General features: G+C 42.9%; 1 protein-coding gene across 5 annotated transcripts in view; it reads left to right on the top strand.

Annotated features, from left to right (window-relative positions):
• RBMS1 (RNA binding motif single stranded interacting protein 1) overlaps positions 1-17932 on the top strand; it is a 207644-nt gene that overhangs the window by 152338 nt on the left and 37374 nt on the right. For all 5 annotated transcript variants that reach the window (XM_080927910.1, XM_080927909.1, XM_080927907.1 and 2 more), the window contains exons 3-4: positions 9218-9276; positions 14237-14328. In XM_080927910.1, the coding sequence (XP_080784036.1) occupies positions 9218-9276; positions 14237-14328 (151 nt within the window). The remainder of the gene's footprint in view (positions 1-9217; positions 9277-14236; positions 14329-17932) is intronic.

Below are 17932 nucleotides of genomic sequence, written 5' to 3'. Positions count from 1 at the left end.
TTGGTTGTATGAGTTTTCCAGAAAGCCACGAACAGATGTCTGTGTAGCTAAAACAAAGCACAGATGACACCCCAAGGAACCACTGGGTCTTCCGAGGCCATTTCTAGAAGTGTCACCTAAAAGCCAGGTTGGATGGGGAAACATGCAAAGCTGCTCCTTGGGCTCTGGAGCCATTTGCAGGCCTCTGCACTCTGGTATCTCCTCACTTCCTGCAGTGCTGTTTGCCTAAGCAGCTTTGTGGGATGGTCTAGTGAATGCCCTGAGTCTCCCTAGCTTCCTCCTCCCTCCAGGAAGGAATCTTCCCATTTGGAGGAAACAGTCCCACACACTTCTGTTTGGTCTTTCCCCAAAACTCTCTAGTTTTTCTTGTCTCGGGATGCTTCAGATCTTTAGTCAGCTTTCATTTTCCAGCTTCTGATTTCTAGCGTCTTTTTTTTTTTTTTTTTTCTCTCTCTTTCAAAGAATCTAGCATTTTGCAATCCATGATTACCTGTCTTGTTACTGTTTGCAAAACAATGGAGACAGGAGGAAATTCTTACTGACTGGGTCGTATAGTAGATGAGCATTTAACACACCGAGGCAGCTCACAGCTTTCTCTTTTCTCCGATATAACCAGAACACCTTCCAGAAAATCCAGTGAGTCTGAGTGACAGTGAGAGTGAAGCGTGGAACCTTCATTTGGGATGTGGCAATTGAGCGAAACTGACATGAAGTAATTTTACAGCATTTGCTTTGCTTCGGTTGCATTCTTTTGGACCAGGATAATTTCTCCCTGCCTTCTTTATGGCGTAAGGTTCTGAGCCCTTGCGCCTCTCCTCCCTTGGAATGCTTGCTCATCTTTATCTGCAGTATCTAAGGACAGTGTGGTTCAGGGACAAACCTGTGGGTAATCAATAAGGGAGCCTTATTTATCCTTCCCCTTCAGCTCTGCTCTTGGAGCTGCACCTCCTGTTACAAGTGACCTTTCAAGCAAAGTGAATTTAAAGATGTCAAGCCGCCTGCTGCTGTTCCCTTAGGTACACAGACCAAGTGCACCTTTCACTGGGAGCCATTTAGACCATACTTCGGAGCTTGTGGGGAGTGAAGGAGGGAAGATAGATACTGTTTCTCTGCGCAGTCTCTTCTCTGCCTGCCTTCCTGGGATGGTGGGGCAGTGGAGAACTGCTGTCCCACTAAAGGCTGGAGTGTGTTTGGTAGTCAATATGCTGGTGCCATATTTTGTATCACAGTCAACTTTAGTGTAAGTCCAAGAAATGCTCAGTTTGACACCTATACTTTGGCTTGTGGCAGAATCAAGAGAAACATAGAGGTAATTTTGCATTCTGTTTCAACTGTTACAATTTTCTGGTTTTGCTTTATTTTAAGTGCAGCGCATGTATAGCTATTTGGAAAAACAATTACCCGGGCTTCTCCCATGCCACAACTGTGTCATTTCCTTTTTCCTACTAACTTTTGATTTCATGTTAAATTTCTAAATTGCTTTCCTTCCTGTTTACTTATAGGATACAGTTCCACCCACATCTGTTTTCCAAGACAATATGTTTCTCTTCCATTTCTGCCAATCTCTTGCCCCCCTTTTTTTCCTTTCACCAAACACTCTTCACTAAGGGAAAATTATATTGCCTGCTTATGTTTTATGTATCCAGCCAATACACATGAATATTTATTTGTGATATGCAAAGAAAACTGTGCTAAGAAGTAACAAGAAATAGTGGGTCTGTTCTTTCTCAATGTTTTGCAATATAGGACCACATTAATATTTTGATTTTTAAAAAAGGCCATCCATGTTGTTGTCATTGGCATTGTTATCTGGAGTAAGGGTTCAGGAAAAGCCATGATGGGCCAATCTGTATTGTCTGCTGTGATGTAGATATTTTGGGAACTTGTATAGCTGAGGATACCAAGAATGCCACCAAGGTACCCATATTAGATACTAGAACTCCAGACCACGTCTCCTTAGTTGTAACTCCTGCCTTCTAATGGTAAATCACTACCAAAGGTGAGACCATCAAGGCAGCAGAAGAAATACATTCTCTATTGTAGTGGAAGAAGAAAATAGTTTTATAAATAAAATTGATGGTCTCATCAATCCAGAGAGAAAGGCTACTTTCTAGCTGGGGAAACCATCATACAACATGGTGGCGTTGGGGAGCCCTGACGTGGGTCCAGCATCTGTGACTGTATCCTGGAGGGCTGCAGTACAGTCACCTGTGAAATGGTGCTATGTGGTGTGTGAACACTGGTGTGAACACTGGTGTGCTTGATTACTGAGATAGATATTGAACCACTTGATAGAATTGGCTCTAAACTGTTATCAGTATATCCATGCAATAAGTCAAAGTCTCTGTGGTGCTTTTATTTAGGAGAGAGACTAGACATATTTCACAGACCATATGCCCCACCCACCCAGTGAGCATCTTTGCTGTTCTTTAGCAAGATAGTTTAATGTTCATTCTCTATGTACTTTTTACTTCTAGGTGAATATGGTAGGAACAGTACTGGGTTCATATAGGAAAGTTGATGAGGATGGTTTTTAGATTAATGAGAAGGCTTATCGGGTTCTAAAATCTGGAAGGAAATTACCAGTTTCATTTGAAATTGAAGGATATATTAATCTTTTGAAGAAGCGTGGCATGTGCTTTGGACCAGAGCCTCTGATATTGTCCCTCCAGATCACCTGCTGCAAGAGAGGAACACGTGACAGGGAGCTGGGGTCTGTTACGCATCCATCCCAGCCTGCAGACTCTGGGCCACCGTCACTGACCTCCCTAGTTCAGAAACATGGACTTGAGGGTCTCCTTGTCTTCTGAATTCATGAGCAAGCCTCTGGCTCTCCGTAGCACACACCTGGGACTGCTTTTCTCAGAAGTTTAATTGAGCAGTTAAGACTCCTTCAGAGAAGCCATTTGTCTTAAATCTCTGCTGGCCTCTGGAAAGCCCAGCTCATGTGAGTCATCCATTCTAATTTGTAAGCACACAGCAAAGTAAATTAAAAGACATGGCTGTCTTTGCTAATCCTAGGCATCAACTTTTTCATGGATCTTGATAAAAATCTCGCTTTTGCCCTTTCATTCTACAGTTGTTTGGAAAAATCTCCAGCTACACCGTGTTCCCCTTCTCTGGAGGGCAGGGGACTCCAAGCCCTTCCCACCCTCCGTTTCTGTTGTTCTCACATAGGTTTGCCTGAAACATCTGCTGCTCGAGTGTCTTCATAGTCTGCCTGGGTGTCTGTGCTCCCCAAAGGCTGCTTTGTTCAGCTTGACACTCCCTCTGTATTTATGACTTCTTTGTTTAAGATTCTGTACACAAGATTTTTATTTAGTACTAAGGTGGGTTTATCCTGAAAATTCCTCATATCCATCAAAGGATCCTTCCCTTCCCAGTAGATCTGCCATCTTATACATTTTTCATAGGTCTTGTGTGTTGAAGGTCACACGGGGGCATGCTATGAATATTGGTGAATTGCGTTCTTGATTTGATCCCTTCCTTCGTGCTCTGCTGTCTTTCCTGTGATCAGCTGGCCTTCCGCACCAGGGCTTCAGTTGTATCTGACCTTTCAGGTCCTGCAGTTGCTTTTCTTGCCAAGCATTTCCTTCCGGAAACTCTGGCTTCGTGTCTAGCTCTGTACGGCACAGTTCCCTGTGCGGTGTGTGAGCCACGCCTTACAGTCAAACAGCACAAGCAGATGGGGTGCTTATCTGAGTTTGGCTCAAACAACTGAAATCGATGGAAACTGGAATGCCTTTATATATGCTTAATATTTTCATGTCCTAGACCAGCTTTCTGGAAACCATGAAAATTTTCAGCATGAAGCATAAATGCTTGTTTGCCTAATTTAATTTTTTATATCTTGTATCTCATTTTCAAATCCTTACTATTTCTTTTATTCAATAGAGAAAATATTACCAGTTGAATTATTTATGGTGATGGGGATTCAGAAGAGCAGATTTTAGGAAATCCCCTTTCCTGAGGAGCCCTTGACAAAATAAAGCAAAGAAAGGATGGCTAGAAAAAAAACGCCATCCTCAGAGTCATCTGTGTGCCTGTCGAGGTAGGGGTGGGGCTGTGATTGTGTAGGGGCAGGTACGGGTGGGGTTCTAGTTGTATGAGGGCAGGTAGGGGTGCGAGTGTATCACTATACATGTACTGTATAGCACATGCAGGATGGAGATACAATTGTATTTGTATATTAGGACGTTTCCCCCCTTCACAATTCCAAAACAACAAGAGGAGGTTGACAGACAGTCCCCATGATTCCTTTTAGACTTGAAGGCCAGTTGTGCTTTTTCTCACTAACTTGTTTTATTGAGCATCAGATCCCAAGTTAGCCCATGTGACCTCTCCCTGAATGTCATTAGCATCTATCCTAGAGACATTAGCAGTGACTGTCTGCCCTTTCTCCATCGAAAGCATGCAACTCAATGTGGAATTGCTTCCAACCTATCTGTGCTTGGTGACCCACGTTTCTGTATTTGTCAACATGCATGGACTTTCAACTCCAAAGCCAACTTCCTGCCCTGTGTCTTTGTTCCTTGCTAGCTGTGTAAACCCCGAGTAGACTCAGTCCTGAGTTTCACGTGTACAAAGTAGAATCAAAAACCACCTATTCACAGGCTGCTGTGAGGGTTAAATGACAAGACAGTAGTCTGTCCATAAAAGTATAAGTGTGTTGATGTGACGATCGCCTTTGATCTCCTCCCCGATTTAACTAAGTTGTCAGCTTCTAATACTTTTTCCTGAGTTTATCCTCATCTCATGCCGTGTGTCCATCTTTCTGTCCGTTAACCACTTACACAGTTGTACCATCTCTTATCTTGTTCTTAAGGAGCACTCCTGAGTTTGAACATAAGCCATCCTGTATTCATGGGCAATATTTGGCTTCTTCAAATGTATCTTTTTCAGTTAACATTATAAATACATTGTTTTAAATATGCCCCATTGCCTATTTATAATAATAAATAAGCAATAAATGAAGCTTTAATCGTGCCCATAGTGTATTCCAAGTCTAGTACAAGTGCTACCAGTATTTAAACGTTGGAAATGCCAAGCGTTAAGGTAACATATCAACCACGATCGCCATCTGTTGGTGGTGGCTGGTGTCGACTCCCATTTTCTAAGCTCTCTTGTTACTGGGAAGAGGGGATGGAAAGTGGAAAGTGTGCAGGCCTTTACACACACACAGCCAACACTCTCATCCTGTGAGCAGGTACATCACCACTTACACCTAGGACTTTAGGTGATTTTAATTTTGTCAACCTAAGAATCTGTTCTAATTGTGGTAGTTTGCTGCTTTTGTGATACAGATAAACCAAAGAAAGGGTTCTAATTTTGAAAGGAGAAAGCTGTGGGGATAGCAAATAATTTTTTAATCAAAACTAAAATATGTTTGGTTTTATTCATACATGGGAGAGGCAGGAGTAAAGACTTATTGCAAACCAAAGCCTTAGTGCGTTCTGCGCATTCTTCAGCCATGTCTGCTGTGAGCAAGGAGGTCTAAATGTGAATTCTTAACTTCTTGTCTCCTCCCTTTGAAATTCTAATTATTCCGCCACTCACCATCTCTTAATTACTCTCTATCCTTTCTCTGCCAGGGCTTCCTCAGAAGCGGATTAACTCCTCTTAGCAAAGAGTATTACAATCAGGGGTAGTGGTCTCAGCCTAGTCACTTTGAAGTTGGATAAAACCTAAAGAGTCAACATAGGCACACGGGCTTCCCCACAGCCCTGCACCTTACATTCCTGAGTATGTCCTGTTTGGCATTCTCAGAGTGTGCATTTACTTAGTACCGTGTACATCTCTCTTCCTTAATAATTAAAAAAGAAAAAAAAAGAAGAAAAAAAGAAAGAAATTGCAAATGGGAACAAGGGTAGCTGAAAGTTTTTATTCCTTTATGAATTTGTACCCAGACATCTGCTAATCTTGTGGGTACTGGTGATTGATAGTAGATTTAGATTAAGTTCTAATTATCTGTAACCACACCACCCTCACCACCCCCACCCCCACCACCCTCACCACCCCCACCCCCCACCACTTTCACCCCCACCACCCTTAACACCCCACCCCCACCACCCTTAACACCCCCACCACCACCACCACCCTCACCACCCCCAGCCATTAAATCTTATTGCAAGTAAAGCTGTCAGGGCAATAATGGCCATTTGGCATTGTGCTCAGAGCATAGCTTCTGAGTGGACAACATGGAGATGTTTAATGAAAGCGAAGCCCCTTAACACCCCTCAGTGGCTCCAGATAATCACCTCACCATGTGCAGGAGCCAGTAGACCGGAACTCCACAGACAGTGAAACCCTCGTAACTTTCTGTGAAATCACAGTCTGTCAGTCCTAGCCCACGAGCTGTTGAAAGCCACGATGGAAAGAAAAACTGATAAATTTCAGAAATGCCTCCTCTGTTCCTTTCCTCTCTGTCAGACTCAACCATGTGTTTGTTTCCTGCTAAAGGTAAACACACTGCTCTGCCTTGGGAAAAACCCCTACGGAGGTGAAGACCTTCTCGTCCTCCCAACTACTTTGGTAGCATAGACCGGTTGCAGTGAAAACTTAAGATTGCTTCTTTATTGTCTTCTTCTTCCTCTTCTTCTTCCTTCTTCAGAAATTTAGGCACACTCTTAGGCTTAAGCTATGATCTTCTTTGGTCAAACGCATACGGTAACCCTCAGCGTTGTTTCTCATGGCTTGGCTCCGGACTTCGGACACTGTAAACCCCTTTATTATTTCTTCAGTGAAACAGTTAGGGCTGGCTTCAGGGAATAAAGACTTACACAGGTTCTCGGAGATCCAGATGGGTAAGCTGAGGTAATGGGCAGGTGGCGTGGGCATGTCTAAAGTGGTACTTAAGGTAGATTTATGCAGCAGATGGGTCCTCTTGGAAGGACCAGTGGTGTGGGGGCTGGGGAGCTTTGGGGTGGGTTTTAAATAAGTCTAGACAGGATAGGGAATTTTGGAAACATCTGAGACAAAACTCAGCAGGGTTACTGTCTGCCTTGGGGGTCCAAGGCAGTTTCTAACTAGTACTTAATAGCCTAATGTAATCTTAAGGCATTTAAATAGAAAGAAAGGTAAAAAACAGAAACAAATGCTAGGAATGAGAAATGTCATACAAAAATAATTAGAACTATATCTCTGGATAAATGTCCAAATAAAGACGGTCAAGGATCAAATTTTAAACGTCAGGAGGGAGTAAAGAAGCAGACCGGACCAGGCACCCCTGACCAGGCCACGGGCACAGAATGAGAGGCGCCCCTGTGGGCACCGTTTCCCACTGCATAGGTGTGAAGCTGAGCATCAATGTCACATGCAGCAGAAAAGGAAGAGCTCAGCGGGCAGGAATGTGGCATGGCTCACAAGTCCTCTTCACTCCCCCACATCTCTATGTCTTTCCATCATAAAGTGTAGAGCAGCCACGGAAGAGACAGGAGGTCCTCTGACCTCCTAAATGTCCACCTCCCTGGCTGACAAAGAGCTGCTGGTTCTTAGGCATAGCATCATAACTTCAGTGCCTGTGCCCTTCCTTACTTGAAGCTGGAGTCATACCCGCTGGTCCTGCTTTGGGAAGAGTGTGACAGAATCTGAGAGATGCTTCCCTTGAGGACTGCCTGTGAGAGAATGAATGCTGGGAACCCAGAGCATGGGACCTTGGGAAATGAGTGACTGCTTAAAGGGCCATCTTTATGTCTGCCTTCCTTTGCTTTTAGCATTTGTTCTCCTTTACATCTGATTCTGTAGACTTAGTGATCCGTAGTAACGGCGTTATGAGTGCTCAGGGTTTCTTTGGGGAATTGAAGGTGTTTGTGCTGCATTATGTCTCTTGCATGTAATTATTATTTGAACCTTAAGTTATCCTTACTTTCATGCCTAGTTAGAAGTCACTTGACTGTGATTATTTGGAGTGGGTGAAGGGGGCTTAAACGGATAGGAGAGGTGGCCTGCGCCATTTGTTCGTTATAGACAAATGTCCTTCAGCTGTGCTCACAGACAAATCTAAGTATGTAATATTTGGAGGGTAAAATCTAATGTACAACTCGTTGATTGCCAAATACGCTTAAGATGCTTAAGTTTCTCTTCCTCCTCGGTACCTCAGTGTACTTGTAACATGCTAGACAAATGGACAAGCACCCAGATACCTCCTCAGCAAGGAGACTCCGTCTTCTTCATCCTCAAAAGACAATCATGAGAAAGGTATAAAAGAACATGTTTTAAGACATGTAAATTAATGGCATTGTAGAACTTAGTATGTATACATGAGGGCATTTAGGCCCCAGATATTGCCTGTCCATTTCTCCAAAGTTTACCTTGATTGTAAAATTGTAAATACTTTTCAAACTTGCCCCTGAGTGTTTAGAAGTCAAGTAAAGGTTGCGGTGCTTTTCCTTGGGTCTGCAATGAGAGGGTATGGGGTTGGTAGTCTGTGCATGTTTATAAATTATGTTTAGTCTTTAGCAGCAGTTCACTAAATCGGAACGTTCTGCACTTTTCCTCTCTCCAGTTTCTATGGCACCCCACTTCTCATGAGCACTCTCGTAACTGATGATTAGTCCCAGTTTGCTGTTTGGTAGTCTCCACAGCCCATCTCAGACACATGTGCCTGTCCACTCTTGCCAACTGAACCGCTATTACTGAGTTAGATGTGATATTAGCAATATTTGTAAATATAGAAGTCTTTGGCAAAAGGAGAAAAGCCCCTATCTTGTGTCATTAAGTTTGATAAGTGTAATACAGATATGCCTGCCACCCAGCCTCCGACCACACAGCACTGCTCCCTGAGCCGAAATGAACAGAATGATACAACAGTCGTCTCTCTGTCTGCATTTCATAAAACGCTGTGTGGGTCATAGAACTTTAATAGATCTGTGGCCTTGTATTTGGCTTTGTAGTTGGCCACAGACATAATGTTACCAGAAGGGGGAAAATTTTTTTTTTAATAGAATGTTTTGTTCATTTTTTTCCCCCTGAAGATTGTCAGGAAAGTACCTGTTCTTCAAAGCCAAACATCAAACTTAATACAGAGCTTCAAAGGGGAAGCCTGGCCATTCCTTTTTTAGTTTAAAGTTCAGAATTCTCCTTGTGTATCCCCTTAGTAAAGAACATTTTGTACTTTAAAGTTTGCGGATGTTTGAAAAAAAAAGAAATATTGTGTGTTCTTTGGACTCAGACATGCATAACTGCCCCTTGTAACTTCTTCTCTTCCCTTTTGTTTTAGATACGGGAAGATCGTCTCCACGAAGGCGATTTTGGATAAAGCAACTAACAAGTGCAAAGGTAGGTTTCTGTGGGCCACTGTGTATTCAGTCTTGGCTGCAGAAAGGCCATGCAGCAGTCCTAGGTTTCCCAACCCACCTCATGGTATGAAAAAGCACATCTCATGTGGCACCCGGTTTCTGTCTCTTGCACAGTGTCTGCATGTTGCTTACATTTGTTTTGTCCCTGGTTGAATTTTGGCTGGGAACCCAACAGCTCGCAGTTTGCCAGAATTCTGGATTTGGCGCAAGTAGAGTTAACACGCAAACTACCGAGCTGGCTTTCAGCCCCCTGCCTTTAAAAGGGGGAGCAGAGCTGGAGAATAGCTTTTCTTTCCTGAGCCCGAGGAGATTAGAGCTGCTTACTGAAGACCACTGGACTGTACTAAAGAACTGAAAAGATTACATATTGTGTAAATTGGCTCTATTAATTAGGATAGAGTAGTTTTAAGCAGTACTTAATTACATGTTTCAATACTCCCGATTGTTCTCTACTCAATGCCTGTTGACAATATTGGCAGCGGGGAGGAGAGAACCATTTTCACTGACCAAGTCACACTGGGGAGAGGAGGTCATGTGCCCCTTTGAAATATGCTGCTGCATTAATTTGATGCACTGACCTTCAGTTTTCCGTGCAGTTGGGATGAGCTCATCCGGCTCCTTGAGCTGGGAGTGCATGAGTCTGGAGCAGGGCAGCACAGATGCTCTATACCTCTGACTTTTAATGATCCAGCGTCTTAACAATAGGCATGTGATTTCTAGGAAAAGGGGAGAATGGAGTCAGCCGACTTTGAATCTAACTACTGACCCTGGGAATTGAAGCAAGGTTGACAGAAATAGGCAGAGAAGGCAAATCTTCTCATTAATTAGACCCCAGTCCTTCAAGAAGTGGTAATGGGGCATTGGCAGAAAGGCAGGGAACATAAATGGAGCCTATGATGAGGCCTCCGCTTGTAAGCCGGTCCATCCCTTTAATCTAGACTTGAAGTGGTCCATTGTACTCTCTCCTCTTCAAAGTGCCTGGATTTAAAGGAGCTATTGTGGCCAAATATCTAAGCCCATGCTTAATCAACATGGCATATTAAGGCAGTTTTGCCTCAGGATAGTGAATAGAGTGTGCTTTATGTAGAATGGTACCCAATAAATATTTAAAATGAATTAAACCAGAGAGAGTCAAATGCGTGTGGAAGTGCACGCACTTAGCTGCCAAGATTAGTCTTACTTAACTGATGTTTTGGGCGGTCAGAGAGACACACAAATACAAACAAACAAACAAACAAAAAATGTCCTTTGGTTTTATGGAGAAAAATAGGCTCTTGCCAAGACCAAAGCAGGAAGCTGATCTCAAAGTGAACCTGAAACTGGGTGAGAAATAACAGTGGATAAGTGGTTTTATCCTACCATTCCTCTCTCCCTTTCTTCCTCACCCCAGTGGGATCTGATGTAGTAGTTCAGGATGCTGAAGAGCCAGAGCTGCTACTATAAATAGTGAAGGTCCCTCCTCCCAGCTAAACTCTCCAGCACATGCTATGCAGAAGGACAGTGCTGTTCTCTTCTCCAATGGCGGCACTTTTCCTAGAAGCCAGAATTCTACCCCATGCTCAGTGTGGTCTAGGCAAGGGCATAAGTAAAAAGGAATGACAGCTAATCTCACACTACCATATGCAAAGCTGCATGATTGGAAAGTGTCCATAGATAAAGTAGAGAGATTAATGAGGCGTCTAAAGAAGAGTTAAAGAGGTGATTCAGAACTGACTTTCAATCCAGCAAGTGGTCTGGACACCTTCCCATTAGCAGGTCTTGGGAGACACTGCCCTGTGTGGGGCCAGGCATGAGCCCACCAGTTCTGTCTCACTAGCTTCTGGACAGTGTACATCAGCTGTGTAGGGGCTGCTACATGGGTAAGAGGAGGTGATCAAGAGTGGGTTTATAAAGTCATGTAGGCCAGGATGAATTTGTGGGATGGGGAAGTACTGTTGATACAAAGGAGAAGTAACAGTTTGGTTCATAATAAAAGCCAGACAGCATGCTACCCATGGGAACTTGGTACATGTATATGTGTTTATAATTTTTCACTTATAGTTGTGGTGAAGATAGATAACTTAGAACATAAGAGATTATAGAAAATTACTTTAAGTGAGAAATACTATATTAAATATAATTTTTAGAGACTTTAGATATTCAAGAAATTCACACATGATACCAAGACCTCTTAGAAAGTCAGGAAACTTTCACAGACGTATTTGGGGGCTTTTATTTTGGAAGAAGCTAAGCTAAAGAAAATGATAAGTCTGCTTAAGGTATGTTAGTCATTGAAGATTCGGTTGGTATTTTATATTTCATTTTTGGTCAATATTTAGCAAACGTGGGTTTTAAGTGCTTACCACATAGGCAGGTCAGGACAGAAAAGCTCACAGAGGACTGACCAGGAAACTGGGCTGCAGTTGAGAGGAGAGTACATACATACGCTAACACATATGGAAAAGTGAATGAGGATCAGTTTGACTGATAACACGAGGGCAGAGACATTCATTTTATCACCAGCAAGTCTGAGAGAAGCCAAGGCAGGAATGGATAGCACAGGACTGCCTATATCCAACCATCTCACAGTGGGGGAAAGATAAACATGGCTGTTGGTGGCCTTAAGACCAGATGATTTATCTCCTGGGAGTGTCAGTGAGCAAATCTGCATGTTCCTTAGAAAGCCCCGCCTTCAAAGACAGCAGTAGTCCTGTTTATATAATGAAGCCTAATCCTGTAGACCCTGTGGAAACTTTCATAGGACTTCCCTTGGAAGCACGAGTGAAGAGAAAGCACAAGGCTGCCTGCTTACCTGTTACACTTAACCTTCAATAAATAGTCATGAGTTCTTAGAGTAGTCTTCAACAAAGACTAGAAACACATACTGCCGATGACTGGGTGCAACGATTGTGTGTCCTTACCAAGTCAACGCAAAGAATGTTTCTGTTACATGAGCAGATTGCAACTTCAAGTACAACAAATAGCATTATCATAGGATAGGTGTTTTGCTTACTGCCGTGTATTGGCTATGGCAGAGTCGGTGGTGGAAGTGTTCATCGGTAGGAGCTGCATCATTTCAGAATAGTGGGGTGTCTGGTTATGATCCCCAGATATTGTGTTGTATGAGAAAGACAGATACAGAGCTTGTCTGATGACCCAGAGTGACAAATATTAGCATAAGCTCCAGACATGTTCAACCTGCCTCCTAACCCGGCAGTTGGGGTCACTCTGTACAGAAACTAGGGTCAGCTGCCTCCTCTCCCTTCCCAACCTGGCTATTTCTGTACAGGATAAATCTGAGTAAGCCCCTCTCAACCCAGTTCTAGGTAAAGTAAAGAAGCTGCCACTCATTGCATCTTCTGCATCTGTCTCTCCCGTCTCCCTTCTAGAATCGATAGTCTTCCATTACGCCTTAGCTCGTGAAGAAGCATCTTTTGAGGCTGGGGCTGCAGCCTTTGCTGTTGAGTGTTCTATTTGGGCTTCATTGCTATATATTTGTCCCGCCAGTACCAGCACAACACTCTCAAAACTACTGCTTCTTCATGAATTCTGAATACCCGTGGTAGGCCTGACGCCTCCTCACAACCTTCTAGGTAGTGCCATTCTTTTTCCAATTATACTTATTAAAGTTAATTATAGGGCCAGGCGTGGAGTACTCATGTATCCATGAGGAACAACGCAGGCCCAAGGTAGCCTGGGCCACACAGCAACACCTTACCTCCAACAAAAATTTCAAAAATTTATGTTAAACACACTACGTGCAATATGTGTGTTCAAGTATAATAGAGATATGTGCCTATGCAAAAACAAAACTTAATAAGCAACAAGCAGCAGCTTCTTTACTTTACCTAGAACTGGGTTGTGAGGGGCGTACTCAGATTTATCCTGTACAGAAACAGCACAGAGTGCCCGCAGCTGCCGGGTTAGGACACAGGTTGAACTTGTTTGGAGCTTATGGAGTTCAGAAAAAAAGCTGCAATTTGGGTGAGTCTCCTTCAAATTATACTAAACATCTTTACGTGTTCCTCGGTACATGAAGAGTTAATGCATGCAGTGCAAACAGATTGGGACTTTGGACACATCGAGGGTCTTGGACTGTTCGCTCCTTACGGTGACGGTCCTTCTCACTAGTCCGCACCGCTAGGTGCCATGCATGTATATATTTTGTGGTCCTGCCCACCTCAGCCCTCTGCCTCCTAATTTCCTGTTTTGATTTATTGTGGCCTGGGAACAGAGATAATAAGCTCATTAACAGTGTTTGTGAAACTATGGGCAAATGGGGTCAGTGGAGTGACCTTTCTTCGGTGGGTATATGTACCACGTATTGCATGCTATCTTTAGACTTTACACGGGGATGGATGAAGTAACTATTTCAGGTATCTTGAGGTAGTGTCATTATCTCCTTTAATTTGGAAGGAGCTACTGTTATTTTAGGTAAATGAGTACTTTTAACTAGGTACTAAAATTTTAATGCTATTTGAGTATTTATATTTCTACTTATTTTAACTGCTGAAACTAAGGGATAGTCTATAGAATACGTAATGTTTGTTTCTGTCACTTTCCAGCTCAGATAGCTCTGTCTTTTTTGTTGCACTCTAAAAGTTTGTCTAAAGTTGTCTGTTACTCCTAACACCTTCCCCCTTTTTTACCCTAAAAAGCTACTTAAATGTCAGGTTTTTTCCAACTGTCAGACACCTGAGAAGATCTTTAAGACAAAACTCAAAGCCACCCCTCCCCCAAACACACATACATGCATGCACACGTCCACACACACTTTTAAGAGATGTTTTGAAGGACCTGAGGAAGCCACTGCACTATGGCTGTGGGTACCTATGTGCCCACAGGACACCTCTGCTTCTGTTGTCTACATTAGAACAAAATGAGGTCCTTTAAAAGAATCTTTTAAACACCTTATATAATTAAGAAGTAATGGCCTAAGAAGAGTGTCTTTTGCATTTCAGGTTATGGTTTTGTTGACTTCGACAGCCCTGCAGCAGCCCAGAAAGCTGTCTCTGCCCTGAAGGCAAATGGAGTCCAGGCTCAGATGGCAAAGGTGAGTGGAGGTCACTAAAGGAAGGTCACTGTTCCTCCTGAAGGTCGTACCTCCATACCTCTGAGATGCACCCGGGGGACATAGCAGTGACACAGGGCCTTTCTTCTTAAAGTCTAAAAGAGGATTGCTTCATGTTCTAAAGGAGCATTGACAAATAGATATAAAATGTCCTATTCAAACCAATATGTAAATCCAGAAATAGCACCTAATCTTGGTGGGTAATCAAAATTCCTGATTCACATCTATACTGTTTTCTTAAAATTGGACTTTACGGTTCTTTGCCCAACGTATCAGTTTATTATAGGCAGGCCTCAAAGAGAAGGTAATAGAATATGTCTGTCTAAAAACTGGAATGAAAAGCTGTCGGAATGGATGACGGAAACCAGCAGAAAAAGGAGAGAGAGGGAATGGGGAGGGTAAATAAGAAGAAAGCATCACAACATATCTGAATAGAAACATAAGGACTTGGGTTCAGACCCCTCGCAGGTGTGAAAAGCTGTGGATTACCTCAGTAATCTCTGCGCTTGACAGGAAATGGGAAGAGGTCATGGGCTTGCTACCCAGCCAGTCTAGCTGAATTGGTGAACTCCGGGTTCAGTGAGAGATCTCGTCAAAAAATAAGGTGGAGAACGATGGAGAAGGGCATCTAATGTAAACATTATAGAACTCTACAGTTACAGGTAGAGCAGGTAATGGTGCACAGAATGTCATGTTCTGAAGGGATATATAACTGGCTCACACATGGATCTATACAACTGAAAGGTTGGGTATTAAAGTATGGCATGGATGCCGATATACCAGTATAATAGTGAGATGATCTTTATGTGCTGATTATTTATGCGATGAGAATCTATCTTTCAGTAGTTCCATATAGACTTTATTCAGGGCTTGTTTCTGGTGAATTTTTATCATCCTAGCTGAGGAATATTGCTGAAATACTTCTCCAAGTAAGGAATATGCCTAAGCGCTCAAGGGCTATAAAACGGAGACCATATGTTCCATGCTTCATAAGCATTCTAGCCCAGTTTGCATGGGTTTTAATTACTGTAAGACAGAATGCTCTCCCTGAATTGTGTTCTCTTTTGCTCGTTTCCTAGTAAGGTTAAAAACCTAAAGAAACCCTGTCTCAAAAACAAGAAAACCCAGTAGCAATGACAAAACCCTAGAATCTAAAATGTCATCACTTAACAATGTGAAGGGACTGACTGACTAGTCTGTGTCTCCTTTCACCTCAGATTCATCAACAGAGTCAGGGTGCTTTTGGGGAGATGGCTCAGCCTATTACATGTGCTCACCACCAGGCCCGATAGCATGGGTCCAGTCCCTGGAACCAATATGGTAGACGGGGAGAACCAACTTACATAGTGTCCCTTCTGGTATCAGTAAGCCCACTGTAGCATGTGTGTGCAAATGCATGTACAAGTATAAAATGCTTAGAGCCGTAGATGACCTGATGGGCTTGGAAGGGTTCATTTGGCATGATCAGAATCACTGATCCAGTGTAGGTATAGCTCCAACATGTTCACTCCAACCTGCATTCTGTGAGCCTTTTCTTTCTCTATGAGGCAGGGTCTCACATAACCAGGCTGCTCTTGTACTCCCTATGTAGCTGAGGATGGCCATGAACTTCAGAATCTTTACCTCCACCTCCTGAGTACTTGGATTAAAGACATAAACCACCATATGGAGCTTTCCAATAAGCATATTTTTATTAAAGAGAAGAATCAGAAGAGGCAACCCTTGATGTTTTTACATCATCTCTTATGCATCTCTTACATGATGTGTTCAGTCACAGGAATTTCATTTTGCACTAAACGGTCAGAGTCCTATTAACTAAACCAATACTTAGCTAACACCCTGGTCTTCATGGACCAAATGTAAGCATGGATGATATCCTTAGACCTAGTACCTATACTGCATTAATGAAGATAATTGAGGGTTTCTGTTTTCCTCACCCTGCCTTAGTTATCTTCAAGCCTAAAATTTGGCAGTGTGTTATTTCAAGTCTTTTTAAACAAGCAGTAGTTTTCATTATAGGGCTTTATGAAGTGCAGAGGAAAATAATTTAGTACTGCCATTGGCTACTTCTGAGTAAGTAGCACACACTCATTTCCTGAGGACCATCACAAGTGCAGGAAAGAAGGCTTATGGAAGTCCAAGGACTGTAAGGAAGACAGATATCACCTGCAAGGATCTGAGAGATGACGGAGCCGCTTAGTCTACAGCTGTCAGCATAGAGGTACTTAGAATGCAAGCATCAACATGGATAAAGTTTTAGGAATTCATAATAAGAATTCCTTTTCTAAGGTAATCTTTTCTATATAATCCTATGGCATGGCACTAAGATAGCCTGTGGGTATTCTCCACCTCCAGAGTAGAAATTAAGAAAAACAGGAACCAAAAATGAAAGCGTCCTGATTTTCAGGTGATTGCCCCATGCTATGAGCAATGTCTCCAGTTTGATTTTGAAAGAGTAAGCAAGTTCGACCACAGGGGGCCTGCGTTGCTTTCTGATTTGTAGCACATTTACTCTGGCCCTGCAGTCAGTGTATGACTAAGACATGGACAAGTAGGCCTTGCCCAGGAAACCACAATGCTGTCCTTGACTCTCCATCCTAACTCACTCTGCAGATCTCCCTGTGTCTCTTTAGATAATGTCCAGAAGAATTCCGGGGGCTTCCCCAGTTTCTCCATTTCAGGAAGTCTTGTCTCTTCATCTTTCATACCATAGAATATAACATCTCTTTCATTTACAGCCCTTCCTCTCTATTCCTGTTGTCCAACCTCATTCGGTGTGATATTTAAATAAGGGTCTGTTGGGGGGAAGCCTCACTGTGTGCACTGTAATATGGGGGCATACATACTGGTTTCACACACTGCCCTAAAATACTGTTGGCTGCTGCTGGCTCTGAGGCAGCGGGCATCACAGCCGACCTTGCAGTTAGTTGCTGGCAACTGTATTGACTGTTTGGTGATCTAGAAGCAGCATTCTGAAGGTTTCCATCCCAATCATTAATTATGTGCATATGTAGACAGGCACGTGATGGATGGGCTTAGTTACATTGTAGCTCAGTCTAATTACATTTTAGAAGATTGGCTGGGGAGGGGGTTGTCATTAGTTTAAAATGGATTATAATTTTTCTTACTAAAATGATGTAAAATATTTTAGCATTTGATTAACATTTTGAAGCTAAATACCTGATTTTTCAAAAAGATTATTAATGTATGAGGTGTAGTGCTTACATTTTAACTATATACTCTTATTTCACAGAAATAAGTACCAAGCCACAGTGGTGACATTTCCCTTCCCCTGAGTCAGGCATGCTGGCATTTGTCTTTACCCAGTCTCTCTCAGCTCCTTGGCTGCATTCTTTAACCCCTTCAGAGTTGGGGCGAAGGATGGGAAGGTTTATTGGTTATCTAATCTGCTGTTGACTTCTCTGGGCAACACCCTGATGCTCTTTCTCATAAACTACTCTTGGGAGATTTTCTGAGCTCCCTACACAACTTAACCACCCATCCCCTAAGCTAACCATCAGCCTTGCTCTGATGAACGGCCACTCCCCACCACCTAGGCAGCCCTCGGAGGGGAATCTAATTCACA

The sequence above is a fragment of the Micromys minutus genome (genome assembly GCF_963924665.1).
Source record: "Micromys minutus genome assembly, chromosome: 13".
In the NCBI taxonomy this organism is placed as follows: Eukaryota; Metazoa; Chordata; class Mammalia; order Rodentia; family Muridae; genus Micromys; species Micromys minutus.
The sequence above is the reverse complement of the archived record's forward strand: the minus strand, read 5'-3'. Positions and strand labels throughout refer to the sequence as shown.